This window comes from Dendroctonus ponderosae, unplaced genomic scaffold (genome assembly GCF_020466585.1).
Source record: "Dendroctonus ponderosae isolate FM_Combo_2020 unplaced genomic scaffold, Dpon_F_20191213v2 Dpon_F_20191213_39, whole genome shotgun sequence".
Lineage (NCBI taxonomy): Eukaryota > Metazoa > Arthropoda > Insecta > Coleoptera > Curculionidae > Dendroctonus > Dendroctonus ponderosae.
In genome coordinates, this window is record NW_026018601.1 from 41,349 (window position 1) to 58,239 (window position 16,891).

Consider the following 16,891-nt stretch of genomic DNA (forward strand, 5'->3'; position numbering starts at 1 on the left):
TGGATCACAATCCTACTTGGCAAACAAAATCCTCAAAATTACGTTGCTATCAAGGCCTACAATACCCTTTCTGTGGCTCCACCGATATAAACTGGAAAATATAATCGATTTTCCAATGATCTATGAGGGCGGCTTTCCCGACCGACTAGGCTCCAACACCAGCTATTATAAAAATAAATTGGCTTTCCATGAGTTATAGTGGTTATTTTCTTTTGGGAATATGAAGAACAAAATAGGGTTTCTAATACTGTTTCTAGGCGTACTCGAATGAAGGACGTCTATAAACTAGAGCGGACAAAAGGGAATTTTCGCAGCCACATTTGTGAACGACTGCGACTTCACAGTAGAGAAAATTGAAGATTAATTCATTTACCTAGAATGTTTCGAATTATTATAAAGAATTATGCCTAATTAAGCTTCTAACATAATGTAATGTAATGTTTTTGCAGTTTTTAACAGTTTAGGCAGCATATTTACTTTTATATGGCATTAGTTAATTCATTTCTTTCTCTAAAATAGTGTCAACGTAATCCTTTACACTTTGAAAGTTATTTAATGACATTTCTTTCATATTTTTTTGTGTTTAGTGTCCACATTCATAACAAACAAAATTTTTAAAACGTTTCTAACTTGTATCCTTAGTATTGCGTCATGGTGTTTTAATGTCTTATGGCAGCAGAAAATAATTCGTTTATGTCTTTAAATTCTACATATTTCCTCTTGTTGTCCCTGACTGGCCTAAATATTCTCTCTTTCCTTGGTCGTGCTTATTTTTTGCATTTTTATATATTCGTTAATTATGATAAGTGGAAAAAACGTTCTTAATTTATTGATGTGTTGTAACAAGGTCCTTTCTGTGCGTTGTAACTATTTCTTTAAAATAATGCACAGTTTAAAATAATGCAAATTTTTAATGCTACTTTTTCCATTTTAATTTCCTTTTCTGTATTGGGTATTGACTTCAATTGACATTAGTAGCGAAACGAATTTTTCTAATTGATTCTAACTCAAATCCTAGTATTGATAAAATTTTATGGCTTTTAAAATTAGTTAGGCTTTAGGCTTAAAGTTCATTTTCTTAAAATAATTTTATTGTGATTATTCAATTATCAATTTATAATGGCTTTGGAATTTCATCAACTATTAACCACACAAGCAATTAGTTTGAAATATTTTTTTGGCTTATTTGCCACCAGAATCGCATCAGTGGATTATTTAAAGAAAATATTATCTTTTGCACTTTTTTGCACGTTTTCGCAAAATGTTATTGTTGATGCACAATAGAATATCAAATGTAGACTCTACAAAACCAAATTTAGCGGGTATTGCGAAAACACCCCTAGATCCTAAATAGGGGCAGCTTCTCTAGGACAGATGCGAAAGATATCTCGGGAGATTTTTCTGTCCTAGACAGATGCCTCTAATGTCGGGTTCTTTACCCCATAGAAACACCCCAAGTTTATTTTCGGGATGCAGAGGAAAGTTAAATTTGTAAAAGCTTACTTGGGATTAGGGCATTTGTGGCTAGCTTTGGCAATTCATTAGAAGGGGGGCTTTCGAAAATGATCACCCGGAAACTCATCAAATACTGAGAGAAATTATAGATTGGATGGCTGCCTGGATGAATTTAAAATTTAACTGACCATTGTTTTTCCTTTAAAATTTCATGCAGCATTGAGATGTAGCAGATAATGGGTGGTATCTGATGAATAAAACACCCTTTACCTTTCAGCTGATTACTCATGGTATTGAATAAAGATTCACGATGAGCATCTGGTAAATTGATTAAGAATGTTTAATAAAGTGAGTAACATCAATTCAGGCAAGACGCCTAGAATACATAATGGGAAGCCGCATATCAGTACATTTCCAAGTTATAATTAAATCTCATTCTCTCCTATTTAATCGACACTAGGAAATTTCGAAGTTCAACAGATAGTAGCATAACAAACAGGACTTAATGGATTACAAGGTGGGTAGGGGTTGTCAAAGTGTAAAGGTCAATCCACAAATCGAAATGTGAACGGTAAAGAAGCGCAGATATGGCAAAAAGTGAAACCCTACCAAGATTTATCGGTATCGCAAACTCAGTGACGTATCAATTGCAGCTCGTTTTGAAGTTATCAGGAATTGAACTTAACACATTTCCGTATCCTATTTATGGGCTTCCGCTCCATTTTAACTCAGCGTAGGAAGAAGTTCTCCAAGCCTATAGATATCAGTTGAATTATGCATATCTTCAACTTCTAGAGAGATAATCTATATGGGTCTATATCTACTCTAGGTGGTGGAAGCATTAATTTCCAAATGAAGAATAGTGCGTTGGATGGTCGTTTTGCATCGTTTTCCTTCGATCAAGCCCAAGTTCTACAGTGCTGCATTAAACAATACAACCTGTGAAGACCTAGTTTTAACTAAATTGGACAAGTGTTCATTCAAGTGCCGAATGCATGTGAAAATTCTTGCGCCGTCTATGTTCGGCCTCAACATTGTTTCCTTACGTAACGACACGACTTGAAGCCGCGTTAGTAGAAGATGCTCACCAGCAAGAGTATACCGTGGGAAATAAGTGAACGTCGAGTTCCTACTACGTCACAAAGAATCGACGGGCTTCTCAGAGCTCATGACGACTTACCAGGTCTCTTTGTTTAATTGTGGAAGTCGATTTAGTCAATTATTAGCAGCGGTGGGATCACTGGAAGCATTTGTCTCATTGGCATCTGGATATTTTCCTTTCACACATCCCCATCATGTCCAGGCAACATTCAGCCCTCTTACTGGGTCTATCGATATTGAATGCACCTCAAAATGTTGCTAGTTCAAGCTGCAAAAGCCACATAAGTGAGTTTGGCAAATTCGATCGATAAGATCAATGGCAAAACAAACATATTGCCTGCCTATAAGTTTTCAAATCTCTGCGCGCTTCTGCAATTTTATGGCATCCCTGGTAAATAAATTTAACTCCTGACAATTTAGAACAACTAGATAATCAATTAGTTTTATTGGCTCGAGCATACCAGGGAGGAGCAACACATTCGAGAAGTTTATGGGAAAATGTAGGCCTATAATCAAAAAGATCTTAAAATGTATTTAGCTGGCTGGTTTTGCTCTGTTATCATTAGGCTTTTATTTTCGGAATGTTGCTCAGGTGTTTGATTAGAACTGAAATCCTTCGCGGAATGCGACTTAAAATCTGGTTAATGGGTTTCGTCGTTGGGAAACTCTTCTAATTTGTGAGAAAAATTTGTAAAAAACTGATTATCTATTCTAAATACTTATTATTGATAAACGTTGTGCTTATAATGAAAGCTCGATCAATGTACCGAATTTTTCAACATGTGATCATGCAAGGGCATAAAAATACACGAGGGATTTTCCATTTGCTTACGCATTTCCAACGACTTAATTTAGAATTTTATCCCCCGCAGTCCTTTGTATGCGTGGGATGACATGTGGGGTGCAATATCGTTGAAATGTGGATCGTTCTCCTAAAATTCCAAAAACGATTGTGTAAATGTAGTTTATGAGTATGAATAGTGAATTTGAAATTGTTCAATTTCGCAAGCCGTAATTAATAATTTTTCTCCAAAAATATTTATGGGTAGTTTCGAACACACATAAATAATCATCACAATAATTATGGTTATTGAAAAATTTTGCTGTGATTTTTCATATTTATTGAAAATGTTAAATACACCATAAATTATTAAGCAATTTCTCAAAGTATGATTGATTGCTTAACAACCATTTTTTTGAACAAATCCAATTTATCATCCACGGCTTTAAAAGTGTTCTTTCCAATTTTTACTTCTAGTAACTGAAGTTACGGCCTCGCTATGTATGTAGATGTTTGAACATTATGAAGCGCAAAACACGTTTTAATATGATATCCTTATATTAATCTTAAACTAATATTTACTATAACCGATTTTTGCAGAATAAAATCTCGTTTAATTAATGCGTCCAATTTCCGCGAAGATGTGGTTTTATAGGAAGCTATATAGACTGTACAACTTTATATGTGTAATGATAATTACCATTTCATTACATGAACCGGTAACTGTTCATTTACATACGTGGGAGATGTTCTATCCGGTAAGTTTTAAGCGATGTTCACCGATGGGCGGAAACCATAATACGCACTAATTACTTACCTTTGTTTAATAAATAATCAGATCTAGATTTTTCCCTTCCGTTACCTAACTGTATTCAGAATTGATTGTTTGAAGGAATTTATTGTTGGTTGATGTAATTAATAGTACGGATATTGTATTTCATTATAATTTTTCCATCGCTTATTCGTGAGTATCGATCCAGAAAAAATATCGAATACAAAATTTGCAGTTAGAAACCTACATTTTGATGTTTGAGTTTTGTTCCTAAATGATTTGGAAATTTTATTGACTGTTAATAATAGTTAAAATCACTGTGTAGACGTTTTACTTATAATAACTGCGATCTTCAGAACTGGTAATCAATCAGACAAACAATTTGGGTACATAATTAAATAGTTACATCGCAAAAAGCGTAAAAAAATTATTTTTGCTATTAAAATGTAACTTATTTACAATTTAGTAACAATAAATCTAAAGCAGCAATTAAATTTCGGAACATGAAATACAATCTCAAATGTGTCGCAGGAAGCCCGAAATACTCCTAGAACTGTATCTTCACTCCTTTATTTGAAATTTTGCGTAACTAAAATAAAATACGTATCAAAATCTTCTAGCGCTGCAACTTTCGGTTTTTCCTCCTAGAATCAATATCTAAGAAAATACAGGACAAGAGCAAAACATTCTAAGAATATATTTTTATCAATCAAGAAAATCAAATTAAAAACGTTTTATTTTTATAGAACAAATTCTAAGGCAATATTATATTTTGCTGCAAATGAATATTGTTCCATGCGGATAAAAACAATGATTCTGTGTTATACAGCCCTGGGAATTAAACTGTCCGTTTCATTGTGTCAGTTAATTTCAACCCTCTGTTAGACTAAAATTTAAATGAAGTACAAAGCGAATGGAAACGGTTTCAATCGATCCCTGGATGACTGCAGCAATTTACTCAGCTTCAGGGGTTATTCACCAAAAAAACTTACAGTTTTCGTTCATAAATGAAAATGTGCCAAAAAAGTATTAAAGCGGAAAGAATGAACGGAGTAATACGATGTGAAGTATCTTTTTCTACTTGGTTCATGAATAGTGAAGGAAGTATCCAGAAAAGGAGGATTTCAGCTATATGCACTTATGCATGCACGTGCGTCCAGACCGGAAACCGGATATAAGGTGTAGAAATTTGCTTTTGCCCCTGAATCAACGGCTTGTAAAAGTCCTTGTCGCTATACCGAATATACCTTTTGTTCTTTGAGTATAATATTTCATTCACTTGAGCCGACACAATCACACACAATTTGGTATGTGTGTTCTTGAGACATATTGTGGCTGAACTTTCGTGGGGGTGTAATTTAATTAATCTATTCAAATCTAATCTTGAGTTTTCGACTGCGTTCAATGCACAGTTTGCTGTTTTAGCATGAATTGCACAATTTATTTTCGGATATTTTATAGTTTTTGAATCGTTCCAATTTCACTAACAGATACAATTATTTATAAAGTGTTACCCAACCAACGAAAGCCTTCAAAACTACCAGAACGGCGCACATTAAGTAAAATTAACACGATTTAACCGTAAGATAATTTCGTAATTGATTGGCTTAAATTCTAATTATCAACGCGTGATTTAAGTGAACACGAATCTGAGATTATGGTCTAATTTATTTTAGAAGAGATCTTCAATCCGGTTTGTTTCCCACGGTGCGAAAAATTCTGATTATATGGCGAGCAAACTCGTTCTCAGAAAATTCTTTTCATTTGGGCATTATTTCTTCAAATTGGAAGGTGAATCGGTTCTTCAAAAGGGTATGATATGAATGCAAAATGCATCTTTGTTGTCTAGTCTAAATTGGTATCAGCGAATTTCAAACGTATTATTATCAGCCAATTTTTCTTCAGCCAATGTTCAGACGCATGTAGGATCGATGTTGTTAACAGATTTACTGGACTAGGCGTAATAGAACGATAAATAAGCGTAAAACACAAACTTTAAGATCGAATATAAAAGCTGCAGAATTGTTATATAATTTGAACAGTAGCTTCGTTTCACTATGGTTGTGTTCATTCATATTGCCACCGGTTCTTTGCTTAGCTGCCTGCAATTTTTCACGTCTCGTTACCCTTCCCTGGCTTTTTAGTTCGACGGTTTTCAACTATCCCCACTATAAGCCCGTGTAGCTCCATTATTTTTCTAACTAAATTTACTTGAAATTTAATGTTTCTTTCCAGCACAAAATTAAGATAATTACTGGGCAATAAAATAGCAAACATTACATATGCAAATTAATAACAAAATCAAGTTGTAGTTTTATCTACAATTTTACTCGTTAATAAGACCCCCTGCTTGTAACATGTGCATCGGGTCCCATGCCGAGACTATGCCTTATGGTCTATCGGTAGCCATAAATTGAGATATTTTTAGGGCAACGAATGAACATGTTTTTAATAAATAAAAGCAAGCTTTTTCTCATTAGCTACGTTATTTCATCAAATAATTTTACTTGCAAATAGTTTTATACTGAAACTACGATGAGTAATGATTAAACATGGTGATTCATTTCTGATTAAAATTCTTGGACAGTAGAAAGTAAATTTAAATAGTTTAATGAAGAAAAGAGAATTATTCAAACCCGCACTAAAGGAAAAAGAGCGTATAATTAAAAACCATCGAGAAAGCGCTTTCCAATATAAAACAATTGTTTGATTTTAATGAATCACTCTGTAAAATAATTTCTACAACCTACTAATATTTAATTAAAAGTAGCCAAAAAAATATTTATGTCAGTTGTAATCCGTGAATAATCGCATTTGTAAGGAGAAATCAGCTGTAAGCACTCCTAATTCGGTAGCTGTTGAAACTGATGATATTTGATATACGAGTAGGTGCTTCATTCGAGGTAATTTTCAATCGAAAAAGTCATGCTCATTCTTGTGAATATGAATAATACTGATGTGTTCAATCCAATTAAAGAAAAGTCAATATGAGAATATACAAATCCGCAAAAGATACGATTTAGTGTTGGAAAAAGTTGAGTAGCTAAAAACGTAATAAGATTTTGCGCGTTCAAAATTAGGACGCACATTTCCTTATCCGATTTATTTAAAAAAAAACGACACTTCCGACTTAGTTATATTAATTGTGGTCCTAATATCAAAGCTGGAGCGAATGCGACAGCACTTTCTCATTGCAATTTTAAATCCTGATGAAGACCAACCTAGCAATTGTTCATTGTAACGCTTTGTTTTCCTTAAACGATCATTTATTTCACTTCATTAAATGTGGTCATATTTGTTAATTAACAAAGAATAAATAACATATTAATATTTATTTATGTTTTGATGTTGTAAAGCTTCAGATATTCACATACTGGCCGGCCTCTGCTCCATTGAAGACATTGCCATAAGCAATAATAAAAACGGCGAAATAATGCATATGCAAAACATGAGCATACTAATGAAAAATGTCTTCATTGAACTTTGTGCATAGGTTTATTTTTGCACACCTTGAATATAGTACAGAGGGTCTTCGTATCCACCAGGTGTCGTAAATCCGGTGCATATACGAGGGGTGCCGAAGCAACAGCTGGTAATTCTTTGTTTAAGTTGGGGTGGAAGCACCATACCTATAGCCATACTGTCAGGTAAAATAGAGGTGAACGAGATATAGAGGGGAGGCCTGGATACCAGTTTCGGTTGTACTTGATTGATTTTTTTTATGAAATCCACGCTACTATCTCACGACCTTTTTGCCTTAATTCGTTCGGAAGTCGTTTATTTTTATGTTTTTGCAACGGAAGTATTTAAAAATTGAAAGTATCAGCATGTATACAGCCTACAAGGGTGTCATGGGCAAACTAATTTTTATCGACGTTAATAATTTAAGTGCTTACCGATGTCTATTTGTTGCAGCCTCAAGATCTTCTTCCCATACTCATGGCACGAACAATCTACCTCCATTACTTTTCCACAATATCCATGGGGAAAACATCAGAATCTCACGCGACGGCACAGTAGCCAAGCGAGTGGAAAGCTTCTGTAAAGGCATTGTCTTCAGTAGCCGACCAGTAAAAGTGAATGAAAAGGTAAACGATTCCTTTTGGAAAATTCAATTTATATTAAATGGTTAATTTCTTTGAAAGGTGAGTGTGAAATTTTTGGAAATATCCAACAACTGGAGCGGTGTGATTCGATTCGGATTTACGGCGAACGATCCTACCAGTCTAAGATATGGTTTGCCGAAATACGCTTGTCCCGATCTGACCAATAAGCCGGGATATTGGGCGAAGGCCCTTCCTGAACGATTCTGCAGCCAAAATACCATTATGTTCTACTATGCCACCTCAACCGGTGATGTACATTTCGGTAAGTTGATTGTAAGGAAATGTTTTTATCGGGTGCTGATTAGTTCTATTGGTATAGGCATCAATGGCGAAGAAAAGGGGATTTTCTTCGGTGGTGTTGAAACCAGAGGTCCAATTTGGGCCTTGATTGATGTCTATGGAAATTCTACAGGGGTGGAATTCGTCGATGTTAGACACCAGTTGAATAATTCACGGTAAATATTAACTTAACATTATTTCCAGTACTGAGTTAAATGTGTGAAGTTATAAAAAATAGATTACGAAAACAGAAACCATCATTCCAGTTCGCGTTTTGAACCTAAGCACTCAACTTTTGTGTAAACCCACTTTTTGTACTAACAACAAATGACTCTTTTACTTACTACACGTACTTAATAACTAACCCAAACTATCTGCTTTTCTAGTTCACTAGAACACCTACAAACGCAATCGAACCCACCAGCGAAAATACTAATAAGACGTAAAATTGTGCACAACAGGGCAGAAATATAGACTCGGTGGATAGTCTCTTTCGAAAGATCTAAAAATTGTTTATAAATATTAATTTGTTTGAACCTCAGAAGATATTTACTCATGTAATCTGTTGGTGTATTCAGATCCAATGTTGCACCGTCCTTGCCATCATCTGAGACTGCGGCAGTCATCGCTCATTCACGCACCCCCGAGCCAGTAGATCGCATAACATATGCAATGCAACAAGTGCACATTCAACAAGTTGCCAACCAAAACCAAATGGCTAATAGCGTGTCTCAAAGTCAAGATCTCAACTTACCCTTGTTGAGATACCAACCTCATACAATGAATTATCAAGCTATGCCGTTTCATCGCACCAGAGGAAGAAATGTTAGATTTTGTGGTAAGTCTGAGGCTTGAAATGATTTCCTGACGAACAATTTTGTAATTTTTGATTTTATATTCAGGTAGCTGCAGAAGCGTGGCCATGAGGACGGATACTGAATTTTGTCAGGGTTACGTTTTCACAGCAAGACCTTTACAGATAGCCGAACGAATTATAGTTCAAATTTTGTCTACTGAACCGATGTTCCAAGGGTGTCTGGGATTAGGTAATACAGCTCTTTTTAACTTCCGTGATGTTGTTGCTTAATCTAAACTGTATTTCTAGGATTAACGTCTTGCGATCCATCCACGTTAACTACGGCAGATCTACCGGACGATTCAAACTTCTTATTGGACCGGCCCGAATACTGGGTATTGTCTCGAGACTTTGCGAGAAATTTAAATAAAGGCGATGAAGTTAGTTTCTACATAGCGCCAAATGGAGAAGTGCAGATTTCCCAAAACGGAGGCGCTCCTTTGGTTGTTATGCATGTGGACCAAAGTCTTAGGTATGCACAGAGCGTGACAAATCTTTCTGTTGACGCTAACAGTTACCTTTCATTATAGATTATGGGCATTCTTTGATATCTACGGATCAACTCAACGTATTCGACTTTTAAGTGGAAATACAGCTACAAATTTGAGTGCCAGTCCTCTAAGGAACTCATCGAGCCAAAGTATTGTCGATAGAAGACATATCCCAACCAGTGAGTCTATTAATAGCATCAATTTCCAGAATGAAATGACCAGGCAAGGAAACAACAGTTCACGGTAAGCATTGCAACTTAATAATGATATTCCTATCATTCCTGGGTCTCAGTCAAAGTGTGAAGTAAAAACGTAATGAAATAAACGATGTTTCAAAGTTTTTACTTCACACTTTGACTGAGACTCAGGAAAGATAGGAATATCATAACAAGTACACGCAGTCAGGAAAATAAATCAGAACAACTTAATAATGTCTGTTTTAATTAATTGCTAATGCAGTCTTGGGGAATATTATATATGAAGTTCTACTTTTTTTCAGACAAAGTTTAGTGGTTCGAGATGTGGAAGTCATGCCGATCCAAACCAGACAAGCAACGCAGCCACAAAATGGACGGTTATGTTTTCCACAGGCCGATATCCAGGTAAATATCACTAGCTGTCTGACTACCTACATGCGGAAGCATTTTAACACTATTAGAATAAGTAATCATTTTCCTATGTTAATTCCAGGTTCAACCGGTAGCCAATGGTGGTGCCGTTTTATCAGTGATTCTGCCACCATCGACTACTATCAGTCATCATGGGTTCAGTAACCATACAACATCGCCACTCTCGCCTGTAAGCTCAGTTATTGCACCAGTACCAACTACGTCTAATGCTCTGTCTAGTGGAACTATGATGAGTAGCTGCAGTGCGCAGTATATTGAGGTAAGGAGCAAATTGAATTTAATTTACATATATTTGAGCCACTGATACTTACCCAACTACCTACCTATCGAAATATTCGCGGAGACCAAAATTGCTCAACTTACTTTCTTTTTCTGGGCTTAAGTTATGATATTCTTATCTCTCCTGGGTCTCAGTCAAAGAGTTGAGTAAAAATTTTGAAGCATCAGAGTTTGTGTAAATTTTAAATCTGATGATGGCGCTATTGTCTCTCCGAAACGTAATGAAATAAACGATTCAAAATTTTTACTACACAGTTTAACTGAGACCCAGGAGAGATAAGAATATCATAACAAGTGCACGTAGTAGTTGACATTGGTGATTTGTTTTGTTCTAATCAACTTTTGCAAGCTTTTAATTTTTGTTTTTTTTTTCATACAATGTATTAATTCATTCACATTCATTTTTGTCACAATTTCAACTGTCACTTTTCGCTTGATTGCCAACTTCCAATAGATAGGCAAGTCTGACAAGTCACTCGGCAATGAGTAATTTGACGTTTCGCTGCGCTCCCATTGGTAGTTGAACTCGCGAATAGTACTGGAATAATTTTTTCCACACATTAGCCATTTCTGTATAAAATAAAAATGTTCAAAATTGATTTTTGACTAGTGTACGAAGTACATTTTACTAATAAATTGTTTTTTATTTCAGCCTATCAACGTATCCGATTCAAGTACCTACTCAACGCCCCTTAGCTGGGCAGAACAAAACTGCGCTGGCACAACTCATACATTGACCGCTGGCGCAGAATGCACAATATGCTATGAAAATTCTATAGATGCAGTTTTATATATGTGCGGTCATATGTGTATGTGCTACGAGTGTGCACTTCAACAATGGCGAGGAAAAGGAGGCGGTCATTGTCCGCTTTGCAGAGCGGTTATAAGAGACGTGATAAGGACATATAAGTCGTAAGAAGCACCATTTATAGTATTTTCCTTAGTTTCGTTGATCAGTTAGACCTATTTTTCATTGAAATTATTTATTTATAAGAACTAGTCAGCATATCCCAAAACTATAAAAAAGAATGCGCTGGTCTAACACTGTTACCAACTAGATGGGAATTCGATCTTTTTTCGCATGGACCTCGCCATCACTCACTTTCATTCATTCATTTAAGAAATCTTACTACCGAATAAATGACAAATTACTCGAATGAAAGTTACTATCAAAGTGCTTCCAAAAACGATAGACATTTGTAAGAAGACTGAAATTGTATGTGTGTGTATTTTTTTATGGAAACTAGTGTTCTGAACTTATATTTCTTGTGTTTAATCTGTACAGTTCGTTATTTACTCTTGTACATAACCCATCACTTTCATACGGCAAAATTACCAATTCTCGCATTCAGATAGTCAATTAGGTTAAGTCGAGATCACTATTTAGAGCCTTCAGTTAACCACTAGTTAAGCAATCGTTTCTCCTAAATTTGCCATTAGAAAATTATCCAGAAAGTTTCTTAATGGTTGTCTAAAATTTGGATAAAACTACTTGTTTTTTGGTTTAGAATAACATTTGAAATATCAGAAACTGTTAATACGAGGCTCCAAATAAATCCAACCAAAGAATTGAAAACTGCAAGTTCTACTAACGTTCGGCTTAGTATCATGGCTAGTCCAGTTTTTTAGTCATAGCTGCTTTGTATATGTTAAAGCAGTATAAATCATAAGTTTAAGGATTTAATTTATTGTTCGCATTCTAGTTATTTTTTAGTTATTAAGTTTGAGTTTGAGGGTTTTGTATCTACGACCCTGGAAAGAACAGTTTTGGTTTAGTTGCGTCTTTATTCTTACTAACTGGGCAGATGTTAGTTTGAAAAATTTGCCGGTTTTGTAATAGTATTTTGTTCCTTCGAGACGATGAATTAATTGCAGCAGATAATTATTTTCATTGCTGTTAATGTGGCAACTGAGAGAAGTAATTTTTTTAATGCTTTTGAGGCCCTTTATTCATCTTTGAATAACGTTATCTAGTAAATAATGTCCATAGCAATTATTGCACTAATAATTGAAACTACAGGAATTATCGAGCAGATAAAGTTATCCCAATTTGAAGAAGCGGCAATTAATGGAAAAACTACTTTTCAGAAGGCTAATGATAATTAAATGACCATTTGATTTATTACTGCTCTTATAACTGCTTCAATTTTGTGAGTTCGACTTCAAAAGGAGCATATTTTTAAGCTGCATTTATGTTATTGCTAGAAGTGCATATTTTGATACCAAAATAGAGGCCAGTTTAAGTTTAACAGAACATATAAATAATGGGGGATGGTGATTCTGTCGAATCACCTGCTCTAAACATAGAGCAAACTGTCCCGGCCACTCGTAGTGCTCCTTTAAAGAAACGTGCTGCTCAAGATAAATGTCGACAGAAGACAAACGGCGATAAAGTAAAAAGTAACTTAAACGACTTGTATCCTGAATCAGTTCATTCAGACATCAGAACCGAGTCAATATGCTGCATCCCAAAAGAGGAATGCGCCGACTGTACCGAAAACCACATCATTTGTTGAAACTGACTTGAAACTCGAAACTGGCGCAGATCAGCCTGTTGATCCTGAGTGGAAGAAACGAAAGAAGATGTCATTCTAGACCTAAAGGGAAAATAAAAGGGTAATCGATCAACTCAGAACAGAAAACACCTACCATCTATATACTTATATATTTAATTGATAACTTAAACACGAATGTTTAACTTAGTAAATAAATAAGTGTAATTTTCCAAAGTGTAATCGGCACTGCGCTCGATTACCCTTTTCTTTCTCCTTTAGGTCTAGAATTAATTTGTTCTTCTTTCTTCTTCCACTCAGGTTCAACAGGCTCATCTGCGCCAGTTTCTAGTTTTAAGTCAGTTTCAACAAATGTGGTTTTCGAAAATGTCAACTAATGTACGCCTAAAATTTGTGAAAATCATGTTTCTGTTAAATAACATTTTTGCAATGTCTATTCTTTTGTATAAATATCATAGTTATTCTAGTCAATAAGAATACGTACTGAATTAGTGCAGAAATGTTATTAATATTATCACTGTATAAACTAAAAAACTATTAAATATGAGATGTTCTATTTAACTACTTGTTTTAATGAAATTTACCCATATTTAATGAATTTTCCCGAATTTAGTTTCAGTATTGAGATTTAGCGCTGTGTTTCAATGTACCCTAGATCCACATCATTAAGTTCTTTTTCTTCTATTCGAAAATCTTCGATTAGACGTCGTTTCATTTTGTCTCGTCTTTCTTGCAAAGATAGCTGACCTAAGCTATGCAGCTCATGCCGCATGTTTAAGTAATAAGAGTTCAATCCGATCCCTTTTACTGGATTGCATTCGATTGACTGAGTGGGATTAAATTTCATTACCTGCTCGTTTCTGAAAGAATGGCATTAATAAGTCCGTATGTTTGGAAACACCAGTGGAGCAATTACAGCTTAAGGTTGCATTTATAAAACTGAGGTTCAGCGGACATCAGGATTGTCTCTGGTAGTTTAGAGGACATTTTATTCAAATTTTTAGTAATATTTTGATTGAAAACGTTTGTCGATTTTGACGCATATCAACGGGTTAGTCCGTTTTCAACATTTTGCTGTGGCAAATATTTGATTTTATTCAATTATTCCAGTTGTTCTTCTGTCTTTATCTCGGCTGCCGATCAAAGTTTTTTTATTGCTTATATTTCTTGGAAACAGATATTTATTTTCTTTCCAGAAAAGAATAATCATTTATTCAGGATATGCTAGAAACTGCCACCAAGTATACTTGTGATTGCTGATGAATTTTTTAGACCTAGTGGGCAATTGCCACCATAATCTTTCGATAACTGCACAATCGCAAGCGCGGTTCGACTAGAAATAAATTTTCTAAATGATGAATATTTTCCCTGTTAAACAATCCATAAAATCCGTTTACATCTGTAATTTCCCTCATGAATTTGCTGAACTGGTTTATAGTTTTTGTAACCAATTTATGTTTATACATTTCTTTAAGATTTGTCAAATAGTATGGAAATGACGATTTGTTTCTCCTATTTAAGTACGTCACAGATTTCCTGGAAAAAGCTTTAAAATATGCCAAGAGGGTAATTTCGGTTTGTTAATTTAGTGTATTAACTTCATTTTGCCGTTTTCTTTTTAAAGTTGAGTTATTTTGCAGAAATAGGTGGTAAAATCACAGCGTAAAATTTCTTGATGACTGAATATTCATGATACGTGTTCACGGCTTTGGTAGTATTTTAGTTACATAGTATTGAAGATTTCAACATATCGCCTTTTTCTTCCTGACATTTTGCTACTAGTTCAGCGCAACAAAGTTCACTTATTAGCCGCTCAGGTAATTAGAAGTAAAAACGAGGTAGGAAGCTTACATTTCAAGAACTTGCCGGTTTTGTTAGAAAAGTGACTACATTTTATTACGTAAAATAAGTGTACATACAGGAGATTCCATTTAAAAATTAGTGCTTTCTATTAGCAAAAAGTAAAAATCGCCATAAAGCAACCAACTTAATAGATACAAACCCAATACGAATCGGAGACAAGATAGAAGTTAAATATGATTTTATTGATGTCGAAAAAATTAGTTTGAGGCACTTATTTAGTTTTAAACCCAATAACGACAAAAATAATGAATGTCAAACTATTATTTGTTGTGCAAAACGAGCTGCTTGATATCAATTTACTTGATCTATTCGGAACGTACAGGGTGTTTCCTCATAAGTTGATATAAAAAATTTGTGAAAGTGACCAACACATTTTTAAATGTGAATTTAAAATAAAAAACACGGAAATGTAAAATTTTGACGTAATTTTATTTTTAATGAAACACCCTGTATATTTTTAGACATACCAAACGGATTTTTTCCTGATTTCAAAAATATCTATTTTGCCTATATTTGTACCATCCGTTTTTCCTAAATTACGTTTTAAAAACTTTATATAGCAACAAATCAAAATAGCCTGTCAGTAGCAGTTTTTTTTAAATGAAAATCTTGATATCTGGATTGGACGAGCGGGTCCTATCCAATGGTCTCCAAATAGCCCCGACTTAATGCCTCTTGATTCTTTTTTCGGGGATTATTTAAAGAATATTGTGTATGAGTCTCTAGTTAGACGCCTTAAAATAGTGGATGCAATTAACGAAATTAATATTAATCATAACCCAAATATTCAAAACGTTATCGATAAAATCCAAGTAGATTAGGTATACAGCATGTCTAGCATTAAACGGAGGTCATACAAATTATTTACACAAAATCAGTGATTCTCATGATTTTGTATTTATTTATTTATTTGTTTTTACATTTAAAGCAATAAATTTCGTTAGGTTCTCTTTCCATAGTTTCTTGTTTCATTTTCAGCTTCTTTAATTTGTTGCGATTTAAAATGCTGAAAACATAATACAGATTTAGGCAATATACAGGGTGTCCCGAAATTATTTGTCAACAATGATAGGGCCAACAGAAAACCTGAAAATAAGGACAGAACTTTATATAAAAAAACTCCGATCTGGATTGTTATGAATTATGGACTTTCAAAGTGAGAAGTTGAAAATTTTTTTTGTAGTTTGTAGTGTTAAAACTAATATTATTAAAAGTACTTAAGACGTATGTGAAAATAAAATCGAATCTTGTTATTATTAACAAAGGCAAATAAAAAGTCACAATGAATTATGCCCACCATGTGCATTTTGAACATTTATTTCGCCAGAAAACTTAACCACAAATTAATTTCCTTTTTAACAAAGAAAACCTAACAAAGAAAGAAGGAAAAATTGAGATAATTGCAACAAATATTCAAAATTTTATATTTTCAGATTGTTATTACCATAAAATGCCTAAAGGTTTATTTTCATACTTGAAGTGCTTAGAATGGATGTTCTCACACAAAAATCGATATAAAATCTGTCACTAACTAACTCTCGTCAGCATTCAGAAAATGTCAAATTGCTTATTTTGAACTCAAGTAATCAGAGAAATAAAGGACCTTAGTTACCATCTCCGAGGATATTCTCATATAGTCAGGATGGCCGAGCGGTCTAAGGCGCTGCGTTCAGGTCGCAGTCCACTTAGGTGGGCGTGGGTTCGAATCCCACTTCTGACAGAATACTTTTTTGAATTTCTTAATTCTTTCCAGTTCAGCAGTAAAG

General features: G+C 34.5%; 1 protein-coding gene, 1 long non-coding RNA gene and 1 other non-coding gene across 4 annotated transcripts in view; 2 read left to right on the top strand and 1 right to left on the bottom strand.

The window, feature by feature from the left end:
- LOC125502323 (protein neuralized-like) overlaps positions 1-13,823 on the top strand; it is a 41,240-nt gene extending 27,417 nt beyond the window's left edge. For both annotated transcript variants that reach the window (XM_048665462.1, XM_048665461.1), the window contains exons 2-11: positions 8,025-8,197; positions 8,255-8,477; positions 8,535-8,670; positions 9,073-9,332; positions 9,397-9,540; positions 9,600-9,822; positions 9,881-10,084; positions 10,341-10,443; positions 10,532-10,729; positions 11,402-13,823. In XM_048665462.1, coding sequence (XP_048521419.1) covers positions 8,025-8,197; positions 8,255-8,477; positions 8,535-8,670; positions 9,073-9,332; positions 9,397-9,540; positions 9,600-9,822; positions 9,881-10,084; positions 10,341-10,443; positions 10,532-10,729; positions 11,402-11,665 — 1,928 coding nt within the window. In that variant the 3' untranslated portion in view covers positions 11,666-13,823. The remainder of the gene's footprint in view (positions 1-8,024; positions 8,198-8,254; positions 8,478-8,534; positions 8,671-9,072; positions 9,333-9,396; positions 9,541-9,599; positions 9,823-9,880; positions 10,085-10,340; positions 10,444-10,531; positions 10,730-11,401) is intronic.
- LOC125504098 lies at positions 13,800-14,326 on the bottom strand. The gene is made up of 2 exons (XR_007281275.1): positions 14,179-14,326; positions 13,800-14,122 (listed from the first exon to the last, which is right to left on the bottom strand). It is a non-coding gene; the product is annotated as an uncharacterized LOC125504098 (long non-coding RNA).
- A 2,435-nt stretch (positions 14,327-16,761) lies between these two features.
- On the top strand, positions 16,762-16,845 carry Trnal-cag. The gene has a single exon. It is a non-coding gene; the product is annotated as a tRNA-Leu (tRNA).
- Positions 16,846-16,891: the final 46 nt, after the last annotated feature.